Source organism: Ochotona curzoniae, unplaced genomic scaffold, assembly GCF_017591425.1.
Source record: "Ochotona curzoniae isolate NIBS_2020 unplaced genomic scaffold, NIBS_Ocur_1.0 contig_2210, whole genome shotgun sequence".
In the NCBI taxonomy this organism is placed as follows: Eukaryota; Metazoa; Chordata; class Mammalia; order Lagomorpha; family Ochotonidae; genus Ochotona; species Ochotona curzoniae.
The window spans coordinates 7,399,130-7,422,601 of NW_024465369.1; the positions used below are offsets into that span (position 1 = coordinate 7,399,130).

The following is a 23,472-nucleotide window of genomic DNA, read 5'->3' on the forward strand; positions in this document are numbered from 1 at the left end:
CATTTAATTGATTGGGATGATATTCTGCCAGCTCTGCCTTCAGACCAGAGATGGTCTCCCCATGAAACTGTTGAATTTATCTGGACAATAAGATGCTGGACTCTATGCATGGTACATGCTTGCAATGAAAGCATCTTGACTGAATTTGAACTGTAATACTGCAACAAGGTGGAGGAATCCACCATGAAGGAAGGAAATGGGGAGGGTTTGGGGGAATCCCAGAGCCTATGAAACTGTGTCACATAATGCAATGTAATTAATAAAAAAATTACTTAGTGCAAGCATGAACCCCTGCTTTGCTGTGATCTCTGGGGTTGCGGTCACTTACAGTATTGACACCTGTCTCCTGTGTATTCAGGTAGGCAGTGGCAGTGCGGCTGATTCCCAGCAGTGACAACGCAAGTTCCTTCATTCTGACAAAAGGCCTCACAGACTGTTTTACCACAGCTGGGTCCTGTGTACCCTAGGGCACATGTGCAGGTAGGTCTCCCTGTGGAAAGAAAAAAAAAAAAACAAAATCATTAGACTTAATTCTTTATGTTAATGAAATTGTGACTGCATAAGTATTGTGATGACAGTATCTGATGAATATCTGTTTACAATTAATTCTGTGATTTTATGCAGCCATACTGGTTGTTGGGTCACTTGTGTTTCCAAAGCAGCTTAACTCTTAGACTGAATTAGATCAAGTATCAGAGACCATCTTATGCACAATTATATTTTCACGTATGCTCTTATTATTGTTGATGATTTTCCGTATCTAGCAAATTTTCAATTATTGTTCTACTTATGTAGTACCATAGTTTGTATTTCTATTCAAATATAAGATACAATCACATTTTCTATTGTTCAATCATCAACTAATCAATGCTGAATCTACACAAAGCATTAAATACACTTCCTATAACTAAATATTTAATAAATTTAAGATAATATATAACTTACTGTTAGGCTTATAAACATCAGCTATTTTAATTTTATTGAATAGACACATATTGTTTTGTACACAGTACTTATTCTGTCTTAGTTTTTGTAATTTTGATATTTTTTACTCATGACCAGGATTGTTACCTGTAGTCTAGTAGGTAAGATTATTTAGAAGTTTTAAGTGAGGAAAAGAAATTGTATATCTTTTTTTAAAATTAGTGTCAGAGAAAGAAAACTAAAGATCGAGGGAGCCCCTTCACCTTTAATCTCTCTGTCTCCCAATTACTGGGGTTGGGCCAAAGCTGGAAGTAAAATTTGGGAAATCTATCCAGCTGACAAGAAGAGTGGCAAGGACCCAAGCCACAGAGATCACCTGCGGTCCCCCAAGGATCCCTTAGAGGGCGCTGGAAGCAGCAGCAGAGATGCAGCCTCAGTCCAGGCACTCCAGTAGGGGATGCGGGAGTCCAACCTGTGCAGTATCCTTCTTTCTCTCCTTTTCACATCTTTTTCTTCCTCTTTCTCCTCTTGTCCTCTCTCCCTCTCTCCTTTCCTTTTTTCCTTTCTGCTCCTTCCTTTCTTGATTTTCATTCTCTTTTCCTTCCTTCTTCCTCCTGCTTCTCCTCTGCCTTTTCTTCTTCTCTCCCCACCCCTTCTTGCTTTTGAGAGACACACAGAGAGAAATGGTAACAAAGAGGAAAGAGAGAGAAACATTTGTAAATCAGAAGCATCTACTCTCTTTGAACCTTTTCATTTATTTATTCCATGGGAACGAACATCAGAATAAAAGGTAAACTACTCTTTTCTTTTTTTAATATTTTATATATTTCTTTTTTTAATATTTTATATATTTATTTTTTTGTTTGTTTATTTTATTTTATTAATTGCATTGTATTATGTGACACAGTTTTATAGGTACTGGGATTCCCCCGACCATTCTCTTAACCCTCCCCCCATGGTGGTTTCCTCTAATTGATCGGGATGATACTCTGCTGGCTCTACCTTCAGACCAGAGAAGATCTCCCCAACAAGCTGTTCAACTTATCTGGACAATAAGATGCTGGACTCTATGCTTGGTATATGCTTGCAATGAAAGAATCTCAACTGAACTTGAACTGTGGTTATGCAACAAGGTAAGCTATTGTTTTGGGTGTTTTGAGCATCTATTACAAAAGTAAAAGACATTATTTATATGGAGAAAGAGCTAGTATTAAATATTCCAAAAATATAATACAACCTATAAAAAATAGGAAATTTTAGTTTGATTTTAATTAAGCAGAACTTTCATCGTTAGAATGGTCAGAGTAATATATAAGTATAAGGCTTACTTAGAACTTGGGGTGTAAAATATTTGTATTTTATCTCATCACATATTCTTCGCTAAAGATTTCTACAGTTTGAGCATTCATAAATGCATAAAATCTTTAAATTAAATCTATATGTATTTCCTAGAGAAGGAAACATTTGAGGTTCCATAACTTATTTCTTTCATTTTGCTTTGAAAGAAAACTACACACTCAAAAATGCTAGAACCTATTGTTCCAAAGGTCCAAAGTAGTTACATAGTGAGTAACAGTTCTTCCAAGCCTGCCATTTATAAATACTGATACCTTCGTGGCATATAGATGCCTACCAACAGGGACCAGAAGTGTATCACAGAAGCAAATCCAATGACGGGGGGGAACTCAGAGTGGAGCAGGAGGGCAGGAGCAGGCTTGCATCCCAACCCTGAAGATTCCCAGATCCTCACCAAGGACTATTAGTATGGGCACCAAGGGCTATATCCCAACTACCAAGGAGACCACGGGGAATTGCAATGCTCTCGTAGGCTGAGAACTCTGTTGTCATCCACCGCTAGTTTGGATCTCCCACATGGGATGAAAGAAGCCCAAATCCTTCCTCACAGGATCCAAGGTCATCAGAACAACAGCCAGGAGCCCTGAGCAGTATGCAAAAACAGAAGAACAGTAAACTTCCTTCAGAACTAGAGAGAGGAGTTTTCGCTGGTCCTTACTTAGTTCCAACTTTGGATCCCCACCCTCTTTTGCAATGACCATCAGGGTCGCTCCGGAGTCCACCCACCAAAAAAAAAAAAAAAAGCACACAAAAAATTAGAATAGATGGACAGAGAAAACAAGGAAAGCATAGAACCAGACAGGAAATGGTCAGCGTGGATTCACACATACCTTACTAGGTAGGACACAAAGATTAGTTACTCCTATCTAAGGTATTGAAGATTTCTCTGTGCACCCCTCCTAAAACTGTTCTGCACCTCAATTATTGACATATGCCTTGTTAGAGTTATAAGCCAGTTTAGACTATCCTAAAATCTGAAAAGTTCAGTGAAAATCATGTTTCAACACTATAAACTGCTAAATACTAAAATGAAAATAGACACGAGACAGCTGATAAGTACTCTATAGCCATTTTAAGGTGTATAGCAGCTGGTTCTGTATATAAACTAAAATTGAAATGTCAATGAAGTAGTCACAGGATGTGGTTAAGAACTTGCATTTTTTTTAACATATTGGATACTCAACACCATGTCAATTAACTCCATAATGTTGTAAATTGTTGTTGATGTAATGTTGGGGCATTTAATTGATTGGGATGATATTCTGCCAGCTCTGCCTTCAGACCAGAGATGGTCTCCCCATGAAACTGTTGAATTTATCTGGACAATAAGATGCTGGACTCTATGCATGGTACATGCTTGCAATGAAAGCATCTTGACTGAATTTGAACTGTAATACTGCAACAAGGTGGAGGAATCCACCATGAAGGGAGGAAATGGGAAGGGAATGGGAAAAAAATGCCTGGGAAAAAAGAGGGAAGACAACACCTGTGCTTGAACCCTGCCACTCACATGGGAGACTGGGAAGAAACTCCTGTCTTGTGGTTTTGGAATGACCTAGCCTGAGACAATGTAGCCATGTGGGGATTGAACCATCTGATGGAAGAAGGTTGTTCTCTGGCTCTCTCTCTCTCTCTTTCCATCCTTCTTTTTGTGAAACTAACTTTCAAAATAAGTAAATCAAGCTCCAAAAATAAACAGCTTGAGAAACAAGGTTACATTTTATTTATGTTAAAAAAATGAGTAACTATATGTTGCCAGGAAACTTTTTACTTAACTTTTTATGGGATATGTTCCCTGTAGTGTTGACAGACATTTCCACTTGTTGCTGACAGGGAAACAAAACATGCTCTGACACATTGGTAGGTGATAAATAAAGTCAGAACACAAAACAAATAGTGATAGCAGACAAAGGGGCTGATCCTTGTTGCAACACTGTTGCTGAGGAAAACCAGAGGCCAAAACAAATGAAGTAATTCTTCCTCTTCAATAGATGCCCATGAATGAATTACAGAGAAACAGAGCATGCGAAGTGTAACACAAACCAACTGGTACAGCACATCAAACAGTGCCTAAGTAAAGGCAAAATCATAAAAGTGTTAGAACAATCAGAAAAACAAATCACCTGGAGGCTGACTGTTAGCATTATGGATACATGGTTTCCTGTTACTTTCTGTTGTGTTTCAAAATTACGCCTGGGAAAAAGGACTGAAGTCTGAAACACACAGAACCTGCTGAGGTATCAAAGTTTCTCTGCATCATTCAGAGAAATGGCTCTGTCTTCAGGACTTTTGTCTCATCTACAGCTGTTTGGAAATACAGCAAAGCAACCAATGTGCTTCCCAATTGAACAGACACTTCAGAACATTTTAATTTCAGTTTTATTCTTCCAAAAGCTCTTATTTTGCTTTCTTTAAGGAAAATATCTTGTTAACCAGCAGAATTCTTCATATTCAGAAAAAATCTTATCTAAATGCACCTGTATGGTGATGCAGCGAATCTTTTGTTTGCCCAAGGGAAATGAACCATCTGTACAAAATTGTGTGAGGTAATGGATCTAATATTTTCAGGATTATCCTTGGGTGCACCCTAGCAAGTTGCACTGGATTCATGCAACAAGATTGTATAGGTAAGAATATGATTTTGATATTTGCAAAGGAAACAACACTGCTGTGATGATTAAAGTATAGATTTACAGCAGTCAGAGATGGGAACTAATTGCCTACAATGACTGTACCACTCAGTGAGCATCACTGGCCTGAGGCAGGAGGGAGAGGGATTGTTTTCTGGCTGTCAATCAGTTCAGTTTCCTTAGCACCCTCAGCTCATCCATGAAGAGTGCAGCCTTACAGAATTATAGACTATTGGAGCGAGTTACTGGCTTATATATCCACTGACCAAGAACCTTCCAGTTTGCTCATGTATAAATGTAGAAATATTAATAGCACCTAACCTATAGAATTGCTGTGAATACTTACATATAATAAGTGATGCCATCTAAGAGAAGTATTTCTTACTGCCCTGTTTTACCTCTCATTACTTTGTTTTCTCCTGAGATGCATCTTACATAGTTATGACTTACTCTGATTTTTTTTTTCATTTTTTTGGTCCTGATTTTCTATTTTCCTGAGTCTGAATTTCCCATCCTAAATATGGACCTCCCTGTACAGTCCTGCTTGGGTTATTCTTGCACGAATATTTCTCCAACAGCTCAATAGTTTGTCAACTTTTCTACTCCCTGAAAGACAAATTTCTTCCAGGAGCTCTTATCCTCTGTGTTGTGTTTGCTTGCCCTACATTGTAACCTTTTCTCAGTACTAGGTCTACTCCATATTCATATTTCACTATGTATATTAGTTATACAGTCACCTTGCCAAATGCATGCTGTGATGGTTATTTTCATGTGTCAACTTTAAAAGGAATGCCCAGATAGCAGATAAAACATTATTTTTCAACTAGTCTGTAAGGATGTTTCTAGAATAAATTAGCATTGAAATTAGTAAGTGATAAAAGATCCATTTTCACTAATATGGGCATACATCAGCTAACTCACTGAAGGCTAACTAGGACAAAAGTTTGCAAAGAGGAGTGTGAGTGATTTAGCATAAGCCTCCAGCTGAGCAGCTCCTATCCCATGTAAGAGTGCCTAGGACTGAGTCTTGTCCCTGTTCCCAATTCCAGCTTCCTGTTAAAGCACTGCAAGATACACCAGGAGACAGCTGAACTTGTTGCTCTCTGCTGCCCATTTAGGAGGCCTAAACTAAGATTCCTGTTCCTAGTTTTGCACAAGCCCACCCCTCGCCAATGGGGGCATCTAAAGAGTGAACCAACAGATCAAACTCTTTATCTCTGTCTCTCTTCTTTTAAATAAATAGTAATAGCATATTGTTTTCATTGAGTTCCTGCTTTCACTTCCCCTTGAACCTTGGGACTATATTCTTTATGCTGGGACTTCAAGATGTATACTAACATACCCTCCTTCCCAACCCTTGCTTACTCCATTGGTCTTATACTTGGAGATAGTGGATACCAGTTTTCAGACCTTTGCAATTGACTGAATCAGCACATTTAAAAAAATTTTTTTCCCTGCAGTTTGCAGACAGGGCATGTTCACAAAATTTTTGGGTTCCATAAGGAAATAAATGTCAACTCCAAGTATTACACTTCTCCATGTATGTTCTTGTTTCTTTTTGTCTCACTGGTCCTAAAATTCAAGGATGCTATATAAAGTTCATGGAGAATTCATTCTGTGAAAAGACTATGTATGACTTTCAAAAGTATTGTATCCAAATAAACTGATCTTCTAATTTCATTTTTACACAAATTTTGAAACACCCTCATATGTGCATAGAATCAATGGAACTTGTGTGTATATATCTATATATATATATCTATATACAACTATATAAATATCTATATGCACTCACACATATGTTTATTTTTGCTGTACATATAAAACTTGTATCTTCTAATAGTTCCAGCAACTTTTCATATCATGAAACAATCATAAAAATGTGCATTTCTACTGTAAAATCATCAATAGATGTAGACAAATATGAGGATCTATATTTGTCTGATCTATAACTAATTATAAGTATTTTAATGACTATGCAGTGACAATAAACATGTCATAATAACCTATCATTAGTTCCTATTAAATGAACTTTTTTTATAGTTTATCTCACAGGTAATTAACATAATAACAGTGTTTATTCATTATAGTCATATAGCACATAGCTCTTTCTCTGTCATTGGCAGACAATGTGACACCACTGATTTTGCAGTGACAATAGGCAATCTCTTTGAGCACTGGTTTGGGAATAATCTAGCCTTTCAGAACTGGTCATGTTGCTCACCTCAACTCACTATATACTGTCCCAATATAGACATCAGATAATGCGGAAAATTAAATTACATATCCAGTGAATTGTAATTTACTTAAGCATTCAAAACATACCATTACCAGAAATAAAGATAGCAATAATTATGCTTATTAAAAGTTTGGACATAATATTATGCTCAGTTTAAGTATCTACTTGCTAATAATTGCAGAGTAAAACTTTTAGATATTTTAGAATTAAGTAACATGTTAACCAATATTGATCCTTATCTTCTTGAGACTAACATATTTTTATTAAAATACAGGTTCTTCAAAAAGTTTATGAAAAATGTTCATTATCCTGGAAATACTTCATTGACATCTCAATTTTAGTTTATACATAACCTACTGCTGTAAATCTTAAAATGGTTGTAGGGTAGTATTTAGTTGTCTTTTGTCTTTTTTTAAATTTATATTTAGCAGGTTATAGTATTCAAGTGAGATTTTATTGAATTTTGTGAATTTTAGGATAATCCAAACAGGCTTATAACTCTAACAAGCTATATATTAACAACTGAGGAGCAGAATTAGTGAGGAGTCACTGATCTTTGTGTCCTACCTAGTAAGGTTTATGACAGTCCAAGCTGACTTTTTCTTGTCTGTTCTAAGCTTTCCTTGTTGGTCTCTGTCTATCTGATCTAATTTTTTGGGTTCCAGAGCCACCCTGATGGTCATTGCAAGAGAGCATGGGGAGCCAAAGTTGGAACTAAGTAATGACCAGAGAAAGCTCCTCTCCTGAGTCCAGAAGGAAGTTGACTGTTCTGCTTCTGAGGGCTGCTGGCTGTTGTTCCAATGTCATTAGACCCTGTGAGGAGGGGTCTGGGCTTGTTCCATCCCGTGTGGGAGATCTGATAGGGAATGGTTGGCCTCAGAGTTCTCTGCCTACGAGGGCACTCCAATTCCCTGTTTATCCAAACGTCGTCTTATCTCTTCCATCTAGGCTTTAGGAACCACTGATACTTGCTCACACTGTTTGTTTTGAATTTTAGCTCCCACATACACTAGAGAACACGCAATATTTGTCCTCCTGTATCTGGTTTATTTCAGTCAATTTCATGTCCTTGATTCCATGAACTTTTTGAAGTGCATTTACATTATACAGTTATATTATTGTGATGTATTTTAATAATTTTCAGTCACATTGGTATATATTTTAGTAGTTTGCTATCATGTTGATCTTTCTCTGAAAGCTAGATTTACTTGACAAACTTTTTTTAGCTATGATAATAATCTCCAATGTGATATAAAGCAGATAAAAAATAATCTCTTCGGTTTATGTCAGAAAAAATGACTCTTTTTATATATGCACATTCCTTAAACTGTATGATTAATTAGAAAAAAAGTCAGTGGAAATAATTCCATCTGAGCATCGTATGAGACTGATCATGGTTTCTGTGTCTTTGACGTGGATACATATACTGAACACTCTTTCTCATCTCTCTTTTAAGGGAGATTGCCAAATTATACTTACCTAAGTGTAGGCACTTACTCAGCTATAGAGTAAGCTCTAGCGGTCTTAAACTTTTATCTTTGGTTATTACATTTTATACCTGATGGATCTTAATGTGTGCGGAGCTACTGTTTGATCTCAGTAATCTGATAGACATATTTAGTATACATAATAGCAGTTTTTAAAGGGCATTTAAACCAGCAGAATATGTTTGTAAAGGCCGCTTATTTGAAAATACATTTAAAGGTGACACACTTCCTAAGCATATTTATAGTATTTGGACAACAGCAAAACAGTAACAATGTTCTTTTCATAGACAATAGAAACAATAAACTGAGATCATGGCATCAGTCAGTTACAGCAGAACAAGTTGAAAGCTGATCTCATCTTTCGCTCCCACGGTCACCCTTTGTGAAATCTGTCTTCACACTTAGATTCAAGCAATGAAAGTTCCAAATGCTGTAAAAATCGCAAGTCTTTTTGATAAGGAGGTTTGACATTCTACTCTCCCACTTAATATAATGTTTTCCTTGACTGAAAGTGAGTGCCTATTTCTAAATAATTTTAGCAAGTTGACTGGGGCTGTCGGGTTGTCTTAAGTATCACAAAGATTACAGAGAAGTACTCAGAAATACTGACAAAGAAAAGGGAAAAATCGTGAGCCATATCTACCGTTCTCCTAGGTACCACTTAATATATTCTGACATGTTTCAAATTATAGGTCACAGTCTATTTATACAAATGGAAAGTTCATTTTTCAGCCAGCATTGTGAAAATGAGACTGAAACATTTTGTCTTTTCTGTGGATACAAGTAAGTCAGCTAACTCCAGTCTTTCTGACATTAGTGTGGAGAGCCCCAGCATTGAACAGCTGAATATTACTCCCACCATATGGTCCACATGAGCCAATAACTGTGACTCGTGGGGCAGCGCAAAGTTAGAGAGGATTTCAGTTTTATTCCCTCATAGATTTATTGTAAGGATTCAAGGAGAGTGAACTTTATCTGAGTCAGTAGCCTATAAATTATTCTGTTATTTTTACTGTAATAATAGTAATTTATGTTGGCTGTGGGACAATTTAGAGAAATGCCTATAGTTCCTTATGCATATGTTATGCATATTTTTTTCCTACTGGGCTCTCATTAGACAACACTGTTACATCCTATTTTTTATATATTTAAAATAAAATGTGAATCATTTATTTTATATTATGAGATAATCTATACATATGGTTGTATTTATCAAACATTCACCTTTTACATATACTGTATTTTATAAGTTTAAGTCTTTGAACTCAGGCTTTCATTTTCAATTTTATATTGCAAATAACACATTCCTAAATTTTGAGCTTTCAGTTATTATGTGAGGCTTAGGAAACATTTTTCAGGGTGACATTATTTCAAGGACATGGACACTATGCAAACATTTTGCTTCATTTTTCAAAATTGTTACAAGGATTGTAGCATTCACTCATTCTCCGGTAGTGATGTGACAATGCTGGATTGACCGTGTCCATGTCTGTTCCTCACTTACTGCCTCCCAAATTCCCCCACACGTGCACAGTGCTTGTCTGCTCCCCACTTTTAGTTATGCTTTCTCTGTCTTTTCATTATTTTATGTATATAAGGTGAATATATTTCATGTATGTCACAATACAAGTTTAGGTCCATCCTGCTCTCTCCTTCCCCTGCTACCTACCCACCCTCCCCTTTCTTATTTCTATTTTATTTTTACAGTGGTATACTTTCAGTTCACTGTGCAATCATAGGCTTAGCCCTCCCATTAGCTGAAGAATTCAACTAATAGCAAGTCATTGAACCAGTATAACTGAGTATAGACAAAGGTTGTAAACAATAATCAAACCTCAAAATGTTAACTTTGCACATTGCACAAATATATTACTTAAAAAAAAAAAAAAGCCTTTCTGTATTAGTTACCACAGATCAGGGAACCTTTCTCTTTTTGGGCCTGGCTGATTTCACTAAGGTTTCCTATTGCATTCATTTTGTTACAATATATAGCATTTCTTTCTTTCTTTCTTTTTTAACTTTTCTACTTGATTTATCAGTTTTTTTTCTATTTTACTTACTTTTTAAATTATAACCACTACATTGCATTTCCAATTTTAACATCCTGTTTGTATTCTCAAAAACCGAGTAGAGCCAAATGTCTAGCTCTAGGCACTTTGTAAGTATAAGCAATATCTGTGTTAAGAAAAGTAGAGCATCAAGCTTAAGTGAAAAACAGTTGTTCTCATTTAAATAAAAAAGTGAAATAAAAGCAAAGATGAGCAGTTTAAGCATATGTTCACCATTTGCCCAGATATGAATCTGATGAGTGTGTGCTTACAGACTGAGCATCCTGGAAGGACATGTGCCCCGATAGCCCTCACTACTCATGCTCCGTCATCTGCTTCCTGGTATCCAAATGTGCCCTCAAACAGCCTACTCTTCATCTTGAGCAAATCTAATATCTGATTTTGGGTATGTGCCTGGGCAGAAGAATCTTGAGTAACTGAGAAGGAGAAATGCTCCCCACACACAGGACTCCAATTGCAAGGGCATGTCCCATTACAGTGATGTGGGTTTTTCTTTCTTTTTTTTTTTTTCACGTTTTCTTTTCACAATAGAGGTTGCTTTCACTGTTGCTCCACTTTTGACGACAAAACTTTCATTGTAAAACTCCACAAATGTGATAGCAGGAAGAGCCACAATGACAGCATCCACTTTTTCCCTTTCGTATTCAGTAATACAAATGCACTGCAAAGCCAACTACACAATTACCCCCTAGCTACCACCTGGATAACTGTATAATTGTCTAATTTTTCATTTATTATTATTATTTTAAAAATATTCTTACTTAGTTGATCAGGGTACAAAGGGTCAAGGGCTATAGGACAGTGGTTAATAGCAATGTTTCCAAAGTAATATCATCATTTTTTTCCCCTTGTATCTTGGGTCAGAGGAGAAAAAAACATGGAATGCTTCACGAATTTGCATGTCATCCTTGTCCAGGGCCATGCTAATCTTCTCTGTATCATTCCCACTTTTAGTATATGTGCTGCCAAAGCGAGCACAATTGTATAATTTTCAAACTTCCTAAGGTGGCATGAGCTTTCTCCTTTGCAAAAACATTGACTTAGGAAGTAAGGTTACATATTTGATTTCTGTTCCCAAATTTACAAGTCTCTTGAGAGATTCCTCTAAATCTTTGCAGGAAATCCTAATTCACATTGAACTACATATTAAAATTTTAAATAGTAGACTTATAGGAGTAAAAAGATTGCCAAATATATGAACATAGCTTAGAGAATATTCACAAAAGCAAGATTAATGGTAAATATATTCAATTGTATAAATATTTTAAATATATGATACATAAAACCTATATAAATTATTCCCTATCTTTATTCAAAATGATTAGTAATGCTTTATTCTGAGTTCCAATTGTTTTCTCCAAGGCAAATGTTATCTTAAATGTACTACCCATGAACAGACCGTGAATGTGAACAGCATGGATCCTTGGTGATTACAGCTCTGTGATTATGTAGACTTCCTATATAAACACGATTTTAATGTTCATTATTACAAAAACCTTAAGGAATGGGAAAACCCAGTTCCTACATTCAAAATTTTAATTATGCCTCTCACATATATGCTTTAATTAACTGATGACATTTTCTTTAATTATTATTGTCCTATACAACTGCCATAAACTTATAAATTTTAATTAAGCCTGGCCCAAGCTCTAGTTAAAGAAATTCCACAAAGGACTATACCAAAAGGCCTAATTTTAAGTAAATCAACAGTGAATAAATACATGAATTGCCCACTGGGATCTGTTTAACAAGTTAGCATTTGTGAGAAGATAATAAGGTTCAATAATCTAGAGTAATAAACTGTTTTTATAAACCTGCATTTATAAAAATGAAAAAAGCTTTCTAAATTACTTTGCCAAATACCTTATTATTATTATTATTATTATTATTGTTAATTATTATTAGATGGTCTAGTATATACCTTATATTGCTGTTACTAATTAGAAGTATAAATTTTTTCTAAATATAGTATCTATACAAATAAAGAGATAATAATTTTAGTGAATAGAGGATACCGTGTACATCAGAAGAATGTACCAGATGCAGGCAACTAATTAGAGTAAAGCATTAAAAGTTGTTCTGTATCTGTATATAGTTTAGGACCCATTAGCAGGATATCAAATTAAGCATTCTTTAAAAATTTATCCCTGGAGATCCACAGAAGATGGAAACGATAGCCGTTGTTTTGAAAGTCAAATGGTCTCCTTGGGCTAAATATATCTGAAGACAAATCTAAGTAAGTTATATAGCTATAATTCAATGATTTTCATTATCACAGTGAGAAAATTTAGTAATTGATAAAGTCATAAAATTTCCAAACAATTTATCTGGCAAGAAAAGTTTGCTCTCGGAGGGAAATAGCATCTGTGTTACTAAAATGCAATCATACACACATTCATTGAATTTCAATTCCCATTTGCTTATTCAGTAAAAGACTCACTTATAATTTTTCCCATGGTAATGGAATATACTGCACTGTATGCCCTAGTTTCCCTTGAGTCTAATAAAAATAGGTAGTAATATTCCTAGTGCCATTTATATTTCCATTAATCAGCTGAATATTTTTCAGGATGATAGGAAGTAATCGGAATACCATGATAACCAATCATAAGGCATAATATTAATAGTGGTAGGTACTAAGATGCAGTGTGTTAAGCTGCTGCTTGGGCCACCTGCATTCCAGATTGGAGTGCCAATTTGAGTTCTGGGTAGTCTAGATTTTCCTTTTTATTAAGATTGATTATGTGTTTTACTTGGAAAGTCAGAGAGAGAGAGAAAGAGAGAGAGAAATGAACTTCTATCTGCGGATTCACTTCCCAAAAGGCTGCAGTGGCCAGAGCTGGGCTGTTTGAGGCCAGAGGCCTCTTCTTTCAGGTCTCCTGTGTGTATGCAGGGCCCAAGGGCGTAGGTTATCCTCTATGACTTTTCCAGGCTATAAACAGGGACCTGAATCGGGAAGTAGAGCAGCCAGGAAAGAACCAATGCCCATACGGAATGCTAGTGATTCTAGTACAAGTGCTGTGCTCTAGTCCAGACAGTCAAATCAGCTTCCTGTAAATTTGCCTGGGGAGCATAACGTGATAATTCCTGCTTCCTGTTAGGCAATTAGCACAGGACACAAGGCACCACATGTTGGCAAAGAGGCACAGAAACAAGAAGAAATGAGGAATAAACTCACAGCCAGAGTGGTTTTATCAGAGATAAAGTCTAAGAGGGCGGTTATTTGCACAAGTATAGACGGAGTGCCTCATGACAGAGGCCCAATCATTCTAAAGGCTGAGATTTTCAGTTTGGTCACCGTGGTGGTGTTCCTAGAGGTGGGGGAATTGCAAGAAACAGAGGAGAGTGTGGGCACCCAGACCAGCTTTTCTGAGGGATTTCAACCTTGGTAAGGCTTGCTCCCTAAGGGCAATGTAGTTTTTTTCTTTTTTTTTTTAAGTTTTAGTTTGAATTTTGAATTATGTGGTACAATTTTGAATAGGTTGGGATTCCCTCCCCACCCTGCCTGAAACTCCCACCAAGAGACTCTGGTGGGGGCAGGCTTGACTGGTGTTTTGAAATGCAAGGAAAAGTCCCTGGTGGGAAATTCTACATTTACTGTTCAGAGGGTTTAAGGCACAAACTTGTATTCCTGCTGCATTCACTACCCACTTGAGAGACCAAGAAGAGTTCAACCTGGTTTGGAGCAACCTGGCCATTGCAGCTACTCCTGGAGTGACTTAGCAGAGTGAGGCTATCTCTTTCAATTACTCTGCATTTCAAATAAAATAAATAAATCTTCAGAACATATTTAGACATGTAAAGTAAACCGGCAAACTTTTGCTATTAGAATGCAAATTAGGAAAAACTTGATTTTTTTTCTGAATTATATTTAATATTTTTCCATATGATGCTTTGGGTAATATGCTAATTGCTTCAAAGAACAGCAATGTATAATAGAAGTGAGAACTTCTGGCTAGATAGGAATTAAACATACAAGGGATATGAAGATCATATAAACTGCTTTATTATGTCAATGTACCATTAAATAGGTACGGATGCTTATATGCTAATCTATGCCTATGTTTATATGAAACTAAATATGTATAGATAGCCTATAACAGCTTTTTAACATTGCTGCACTGAATTTTGAAATTTGGATATTATACTTCTATTGTGTACTGATATTGATTTGTGTGTGTGTGTTTGTGGTAGCATCCATCATTGGATGGAAAACAAATTTCATGGTTTACTTAAATGTTGTAAAGAATATTCTTTGCAAACATGGGTGTTGCATAAAGTCATAAAAATTTCAAATATAATTTATGCCGTTGTTATCTTTTCAAAGCATATTATATCCTACATTGTGATGTCAACAGAATGGCTATATTCTTGTTTGGGAAACAAGATGCTATGTGATGATCTGGAGAGGCTTACTTATATTTTTAAGGAGCCTAATTTTCAGTAATGGTTGATGTTAATATTTAAGGGAAATATTTCTACAATTTAACAATATAGAATGTGGATTCCATACATAAAGCTTGGCTAATTATTCTAAGCCATGGTCAAACTGCCCCATTAGCTCTGGATCTATCACATGGTATGTGCTCAACACAACGTAAATGACCATCTTAATTAGATTTTGGTTCTTGATTTTGATATGCTGAATTCAGAACAACTGCCATTGATTATGTTGAATTGCTAAATATAAACTATATATTAGTATACAATTTGTTTATATTCAGAACATCACATGTAAGGAAATGCAAATTACTTCAATATGCAATGATATTCAAATATTTACCCAGAGTCGATGGTGTACAAGTTCCTCCATTTTGACAGTAGTTGCTGCAATGATTGACTTCACAGCGTTCTCCAGAGTAACTAGGCCAACAGTGACACCTCAAATCACCCTTCTCATTTAAAATGCATCTTCCTCCATTTTCACAAGTCAATTTGCATGAATCATCTGGTCATGAAAGGAAGTGTTCAAATTAGCACATTATTAAATGGATGACTAAATATGAATATTTAAAAATATTTACCTACTAGGATCATTCCTATTCTTTTCATAAAATATGCTTGCAAGTACAAAAGAGAAGAAAATTCAATACTGTCAACACACTGATATATTTGAGTTATTGAATAATGAGTAAATATGAAATTACCTTTTATTCTTCTGACAGCTTGAAATAATATTAATGATTTCTTTGCTAAATACCAACCAATAAAGATAACTGCACTTTTCTAAAGTGTATTATGTATTTTTCATAACATGTTCTTTAAGGTAGAAGTGAACAAAGTGTTTTTAGGAATGCCTGACATCAAATTAAATTAAAACATGCATAATATGCTTATAGAATATGTATATTTATAAACTTATACATATGTATACATGCACACATTTATACACACACCACTGTATATTAAGTGTATCTGTGTTTGCCTCGTACAATTGTATGTACTGTCAACTCTTGAAATGTTTGGATAAATGGGTCCAGAATCACCTGCAAGTGTCAAAATTCCTGGCTGTTCAAATCTATTATGTAAAATGATATAAAATTTGCATGTAACTTACATATACAACTTGTATATTTTAAATCATTTCTGGATAATTTGCAATATCTAACAAAATGTAAATGTTATACAAATCACTGTCAAACTGAATTGTTTGGAGAATAATGACATAAAAAATGATAGGTATATAGTTTTAAGTGTTTCCTAGTCATAGTTGTTTGAATGGCGTGGAAATACAGAAAGTTATTGGTGTGTGTTTTATAGTACAGAAAACTATTTGAAGAGAGATCCTTTTTTACTAGTACTCATTCTGTACCGACATAAATTTACCTTTTAATTTCATTGCTACACAATTTTTTGGATAGACTCTTTCACAAAGTAAAGTTTAATGAGACCTACATTTAGGTTCTGGTTCTGTCACTTGGTAGGCATGCAAGGTAGACTACCTGAGATTTCTATTTCCCCAAAAATGATTTTCAAGAAAAATACTGAGCTCAGTTCATATTAGTTTGAATACTAAAAGAAATGATAAATTTTAAAGATAAAAATTCGAAAACTTTGAAATATAAAATAGTTTGTTAATATAAAGTATACGACACTCACACTTATCCATAAAAGAGAATTTGACTTGACTTTACCTATATATCATATCTGGAATAGGACAAAATGCACTGTATGTTTCCATAAGCAACTGATGCACTGATCTAGTTAAATCATTCAGTGCCATTCTGATTTATCATTATTTCCTGAGTGCCCTGACGGTGCCCTAGGGAGAGCACAAGTGGAATATGACATGATGTGCCTGGGAAGAACTAAATAAAAATGATGGTAGATGGATTTAGATGAAAGAATGAGAAGAATGGAGGTATAAGGAGGCAGCAATTTCTTTTTAAAGATTTATTTTATTTTTATTGGAAAGACGGATATACAGAGAGGAGAGACAGAGAGGAAGATCTTTGGTCTGATGATTCACTCCCCAAGTGAGCGCAACGGTTGATGCCAATTCGAAGCCAGGAGCCTCTTCCGGGTCTCCCACACGGGTGCAGGGTCCCAAAGCTTTGGGCCACTTTCCCAGGCCACAGGCAGGGAGTTGGATGGGAAGTGGGGCTGCCGGGATTAGAACCGTATTTTTCCAGCAGAAACTAATCTGTTATTTATGTTGTCTGTGGTGTAGGTTTCTCATTTACCAGTATGTTTAATTAAACAGAATTGCAGTAAAAAAAAAAAAAAAAAAAAAGAACCGGCACCCATATGGGATCCCGGGCGTGCAAGGTGAGGACCTTAACCACTGTGCCACCGCACCGGGCCTAAGAGGCAGCATTTTTGAACAGCTAAGAGAAGAATAAAGGAAGAGCCCTGGGTTTTGGACTTCACCCTGCAAGTAAGGTGGATTTTTTGAAAAATACACTGTTTGAAGTTGACAGAGCTAAAACATAGCAATGAAATATTAAATGAATTATTCTGAAGGTAACTGGGAGGTAAAAGCACAAATTAGCATTTATAAAGTGAATAAGAAAAAATTAAGGGTCGTTCTTTGTTTTAAACCAGGACAGTTAAATGAAAAACACAGGGCAATAGAAAACAGAGGTGTGATTTAGCTTTGGTCGTGTTAACATGGAGATACACCTTTGCAATATAAATGAGAAATTCCAGCAAAGGGTCAGTTCCTAAGGGAAATACCCAGAATGAAGATAAGTTTCAGTTAAAATTTACCAACACATTTTTTAGTCATTCAAAATGATGTGTTTCACGAAGCCTGAGACTGGGAAGAGAGAAGATAAGCACCTCAGGCATCGTGATCACACACGGGGTGAATTTGAGGGTATTATTTTCACCTGATAATACATATAGGTACCCAAAACTCCTATATGTTGGAGCTCATGCATTTCTACAACATGCTTCCAGTGTAAATTTAGAAGCAAAGCACTGCCCAATGAAATGAAAGTGGAGTTACATTTTTTCAAAACCTGCCCTAATAATTCTATAATGAAAAAGAAGGCTGCTTTTGTCAATGCCTAAATCACCTCCAGAAGTCAAGCTCCAGCAATTATAATCAACTTTTGGAATGAGCAGGTGAGTCCTTCCCCAAGAATGAGTACTATTTGAATTTCAAATTTCTTACATGAAGATTAAAAACATTCACCATGCTCATCATTTAACAATAACAGCTTAGAGAAAGGCGAGCAATTATAAAGAACTGAACAACCTTAGCGATATCAAATGTTAATGTCAGGAAAAATTAACTGGCATTTATCTATGCCCATCAATAATTCTGAAATCTACTTATTTCTGCTCCTTAGTAAAGGGATTCAAGCCACTTATTATTAAGGCCTGGGTGTGTAGAGACAAATTTGAAGATTTCAATCCTTCCACAAAATTTAAAATGTTCTTTTAAATTATAATAATGAGCCTTGAAGGGATTTCTGGGTTCCTACATTTAAGCAGGATTGATTGAAATAGTGAAGCAAATTTCTTTAAAAAAAAAAAAGCTTTTATTGACTGCAAGGTCAGAATCATAGGGAAGAGAGACTTAGAATGGCATCTCATTTGCTTGGTCACTCTCGCCAATTGGCTAAAATAGTCAGTATTAAATCACATTATTGTCATCAGTCAGAAGCTTCAACTGTGTCTTCGACCTAGGTGGCAGGGCCCCAAACACTGAACCATCCTATACTGCCAATACCAGGCCGTTAGCAAGGAGCTGGATCAGAAATGGAGAAACTGGAACACACACTGGAGCCCATTTGGAATTATGGGTGTTAAGGGTGGCAGCTTTACTTGCTGTGCCTAAACATCAGCCTCCAGTAAAACATACTTCTATAACCAAACTCTTTATTTCCAGAAGAAAACAATATAATTTGCAGATTTAATGCAACCAAAATCTTATTTCACTATCTTATCAACTTTATGACAGTAACGACAGTAGAGATTATGGGTCACATGTTGCAAGACGTTGTGCTATTAGGAATTGTATCTACATTACTTCTGGTGTTTCTGAGAACCCTGGAAATGGGTATAGCAAGTGATGTGGAGGCAAAGTGGATTGGAATGTTTAATAGATGTGAGAATGGATCACTTAGGTTCACAGCAAGGTAAACCTGATTACTATCAAATGCTAGACAATCAAATGAGCCGTATGGTGGCACACTAAAGACCCCATCCAGCAACAGCAATGGTATAGTTACTGCTCTGATAAGAAAGTCTCAACTTTGTCATTCTCAACAGTGTTGTGAATTCTATATACAAAATGCGATGATTGACTCATTTTCTTTACATACTGTGTTTCCATGTTTATTCAGTTCATTCTGTTTCAATGCTCTGCTATTTTATTTGCACTCAACTCAACACAATTTGTTTTTGCAGGTCCTGGAAAGTCATTTCCTAAAGGAAATTCTAACTTGTCTTCAGTTGGATAATTACACTGTTTTTTACTCTTTCTTCTTTGTGACTTATGCCATTGGCTACAGAAACAGCAATTCAGATTTGCATATTAAATGCTTAAAAAGAGATGTGCTAAAAGGTATTTGCCATGAATTTTACAAACTATGACAGTTACACTCTGAGTATGTTCTAAAAGGCAAGAGTCTTGAAACAGCACAAAACAATCAAGAGAGAATAAAAAGAATACATCATGAAGTGGAGACACTGACTGACAGCAAAGGCCCACTATTCATGTGAGGAGTTCCTTCCAACCAAGGGGAAAAAAGCATGAAGGACAATTTGGCAATGAACTCTTCCTAACCATGTATTTTGGTGGGGCCTGGAACAAAAGCGTAGTGCTTAAGGTCCTTGTCTTGCACATGCCCGGGATCCCATATGGTTGCTGGTTCTAATCCTGGCGGCCCTCCTTCCCATACAGCTCCCTGCTTGTGACCTGGGAAAGCAGTGAGGACAGCCTAAAGCTTTAGGATCCTGCACCCGCATGGGATACTCAGAAGAGCTCCTGGCTCCTGGCTTCGGTTTGGCTCGGCTCCAGCCATTGCAGTCACTTGGGGAGTGAATCATTGGACGGAAGATCTTCCTCTCTGTCTCTCCTCCTCTCTGTATTTGCACTTTTCCAATAAAAATAAATAAATAAGAAAAACATGTATTTTGGTGGAAAGAGTTGCCTATAATCCCAACATAATTTGGAGCACTTAAGTTTTGTCTGTGACATAAAAGATACTAAGTGCATATTTTAATTTTCCTTATTAGTGCATTGTCCCATGATGACTTGTTCTGAATATGTGGAAATCTACTGTGAGACTGTGTGGATATTCAAGAGCAAGTGCTGTGATTCCCATCAGACAACTTTTCTTTGTTTACTTTGTTTTTATTTAAGCATTCATCATTTAGCACCTAGAAGTGAAAATGTAATTCAATTTTTAATTGATCACTTGCTTTCTAAAATGTACACTGTATTACAAAATCTTGTGTATTCAACTTGCTTATTATGATCCTGTGAAAGATGTACATGTATTGTTAATTATATTTCCCTCAAAAGAACCTGAGATGCAGTTTCTAAGTTTTTGGAATACAGGATATATCGAGTAAGGACATGTTAAATGAATAACCGGATTTTTGGATCAGCATCCTTAAAAACATAATTTACTGTTCTGGTACAAAAGCCATAGCAAGATGCCTTTTGATTCTGTTAGTTACTTCGAAGTTTAAAACTATTGCTCAGTACTTAACAGGTATCTGATGCTCATTTGTGGACAAATGGAAGTGAATTGATAAGCAGTGTTCTGCAGACAGAGTTTACACACTTTAGAACTGTGAATATCGAGGCATCTAACTTGTTTGGAGTTGTTGTTCTGCAGTTTTAATAATGCAAACATTTACCATAATCATGAACGTTGAAAATAATAATGAAGTACACCTACCTAACGGGTTGGCATCCCTGCAGGTCCCATTAATCCAGTATTTTCCTTCCGGACATACACAGGTGGCACCAGAAGGATTCAGCAAGCAGAGGAATTCACATGCTAAATCCAAGCAAGGGTTTGGTACTGAAGAAAATAAACAAAGAAAAATAAAGAGATGTGCAAGGAGAGATAAGCTTCAGGGGTACGATGTGCAGTAAGTTGAAATGGTAAATTAACAAACTCTACATTATTATCATTCTTGATTATAGATGAAGAGAAATTTCATTAGTAAGAAATTTGTCCTAATTACACTTCCCAAAAGGGAAAAGAAATTATTCAGATCTATAGCTGGCCACTCTTTATTGCGGTTTGTAATTGCATTTTGGCAAAGAAAAAAAAATGGTTTTGGAACGCAAATTGCAGTTTGTTTCAAAGCAAAGCCAACTGACGTCTTCGGGGATGCAGTCCTTCTTTGAGATCTTCAGAAGACTTCCCTCTGGTATTTACAAAGACGGAAAATCTATATGTGTCAGTTCAAAACACAGACAAGCAAAAGATATTACTTTTGTTTTTCTAAAACCCCTGTTAAAAATGCTTTTCTTTCGATCAGGCAAGCAGTTTGTGTGCATGTGTAAATGTATGCTATGATTATTTTGGTGTAGAGGTTTATCTAATTAGCATTCTTTACAGTCATAGTTGATTTCTGAGGCATCCCTGGAGATTAGTTGCAATGGGATAGGAATGATAAAAAGGTAACTGAACCGATGACTTAAAATTTCTTTCTGTGTAAATACCTCTTTCATTCAGAATAAAGCTTTATGTTTTTTTAAATATAGCAATAATTGATTACAACTCTGAATTGAGTAGAACTAAAAAATAAGAGAATTCCTCATATTAACTTTCAAATGATTGGTCAGTGGCAGAAAAACCGTGGTGTAACAGGAAGATTTTAGGAAACCATGATTTTTTTCATTTATAACTCAAACTAATTTACGTACACATTCAGATAACTGTATTGAACAAAATGCAATTTCTACTTATTTACCATAAACAGGTGATGAATTTAAACAGTTTCAGATACATTGAAGATATTGCTAGAATTTCAGCCATTTGTTTTACCCTAATCTTCAATGATTTCGGTATCTGTATTTGCAGCATATATTTTACAATTATTTTATCTACATACCTCTTTCTAAGGGGCATAGCACCAAGAACAAATTAGATAAGCAATCTTGGAAAATACCTGCACAACACTTGGGAGGGGTTGTCCTTGCATATTTTTAAAGTTCAAATGTTAGCATAGTGCACTGATAGCTACTTGGCTATTAGTGAAATGATTCAAAATGCCTAAGATTAAATTTAACTTCCACAGCTCACATCCATAGCCTCTGGTTTTTAATAGTATATGGGGAAAAAGGAAAATAGATTGTTTTATTGCAAGGTCATTTCTTTTTTTCATGAAAAGAGCCAACTTCTACATTATCTTAACTTGGATTTTGTTCTGATGACATGGGCATTAACGTCATTTACTGGGATAAAGAATGAAATCGTTACGATATCTTAACATACATTATTTTGAGAGATAAAAGAGAAAATAATTCAGCAGTAGAAAACTTTATAAAATATTGTACTTACAGTCTAGTTGTTTATAGCGGTGAGATATCAAAACACCTTTTGTTTTATCAACATCTAAAGCTAGGAACTCTACTGAGCCATGACCAAATTTTTGAACTCGAAACACACCACTTTTAGGTCCTGCACCATATATGTAATCTTCAAAGATATCAATTCTATGTGGATGTAATAAACCTAGAAGTTTTAAAAGATGAGGGAATAAAAATTATAAGGTATGTATCAAGACATTAGACTTCAGAACTGAGTTTTTTCCAAGATCACATAAAATTGGAATATTTTTAATATTAGATATGAAGCAGGTACAAGTAATTCCCTGGCAGTTGGTATTTGCAAGTTACTAAACATGTCACTCACAATTAAAAATAATAATCTTTACTTTAATCTTCCTCATCATCCCACAGCATTTTGAGGGGTTTATTACATTCTCTGTGGTGCACTTAACAAAAGAAAAGCCTAACAAGGAACTAATCCTCTCTGATGTATAAAATAGGTAGCTACAAAGTTATAATGCATAGAATAACTTTTATGCTAATATAGTTTCTTCAACCTATCTGAAAACAATGAAATGTATACTTAGCCTTAAGAAAAAAAAAAGACCAATATCAACTACTGCATGTGTATGTCTTCCCATCCAGGGTCCTTGATAGAATTTTCACTCATATTAATCAAGGGCACAATACAATGTTAGTGTATTTTTCTTTTGTCTATTTTTGATACAGATAATAGAGGGATAGGCATTCAGTCTGATGGGAGAAGTATAGGAAAAGAGTTGGTGAATCAAAGGGAAAG

The 23,472-nt window shown here is 35.6% G+C and overlaps 1 protein-coding gene and 1 non-coding gene across 2 annotated transcripts in view; both read right to left on the minus strand.

Moving 5' to 3' along the window:
- The window catches only part of LRP1B (LDL receptor related protein 1B), a 1,301,643-nt gene that overhangs the window by 61,069 nt on the left and 1,217,102 nt on the right, over nucleotides 1-23,472 (minus strand). Inside the window, exons 80-83 of the mRNA XM_040971988.1 lie at nucleotides 22,684-22,857; nucleotides 21,067-21,192; nucleotides 15,489-15,653; nucleotides 329-490 (exon numbers count right to left, since the gene is read on the minus strand). Coding sequence (XP_040827922.1) covers nucleotides 329-490; nucleotides 15,489-15,653; nucleotides 21,067-21,192; nucleotides 22,684-22,857 — 627 coding nt within the window. The remainder of the gene's footprint in view (nucleotides 1-328; nucleotides 491-15,488; nucleotides 15,654-21,066; nucleotides 21,193-22,683; nucleotides 22,858-23,472) is intronic.
- LOC121150999 lies at nucleotides 11,577-11,683 on the minus strand. The gene has a single exon (XR_005883091.1). It is a non-coding gene; the product is annotated as a U6 spliceosomal RNA (small nuclear RNA).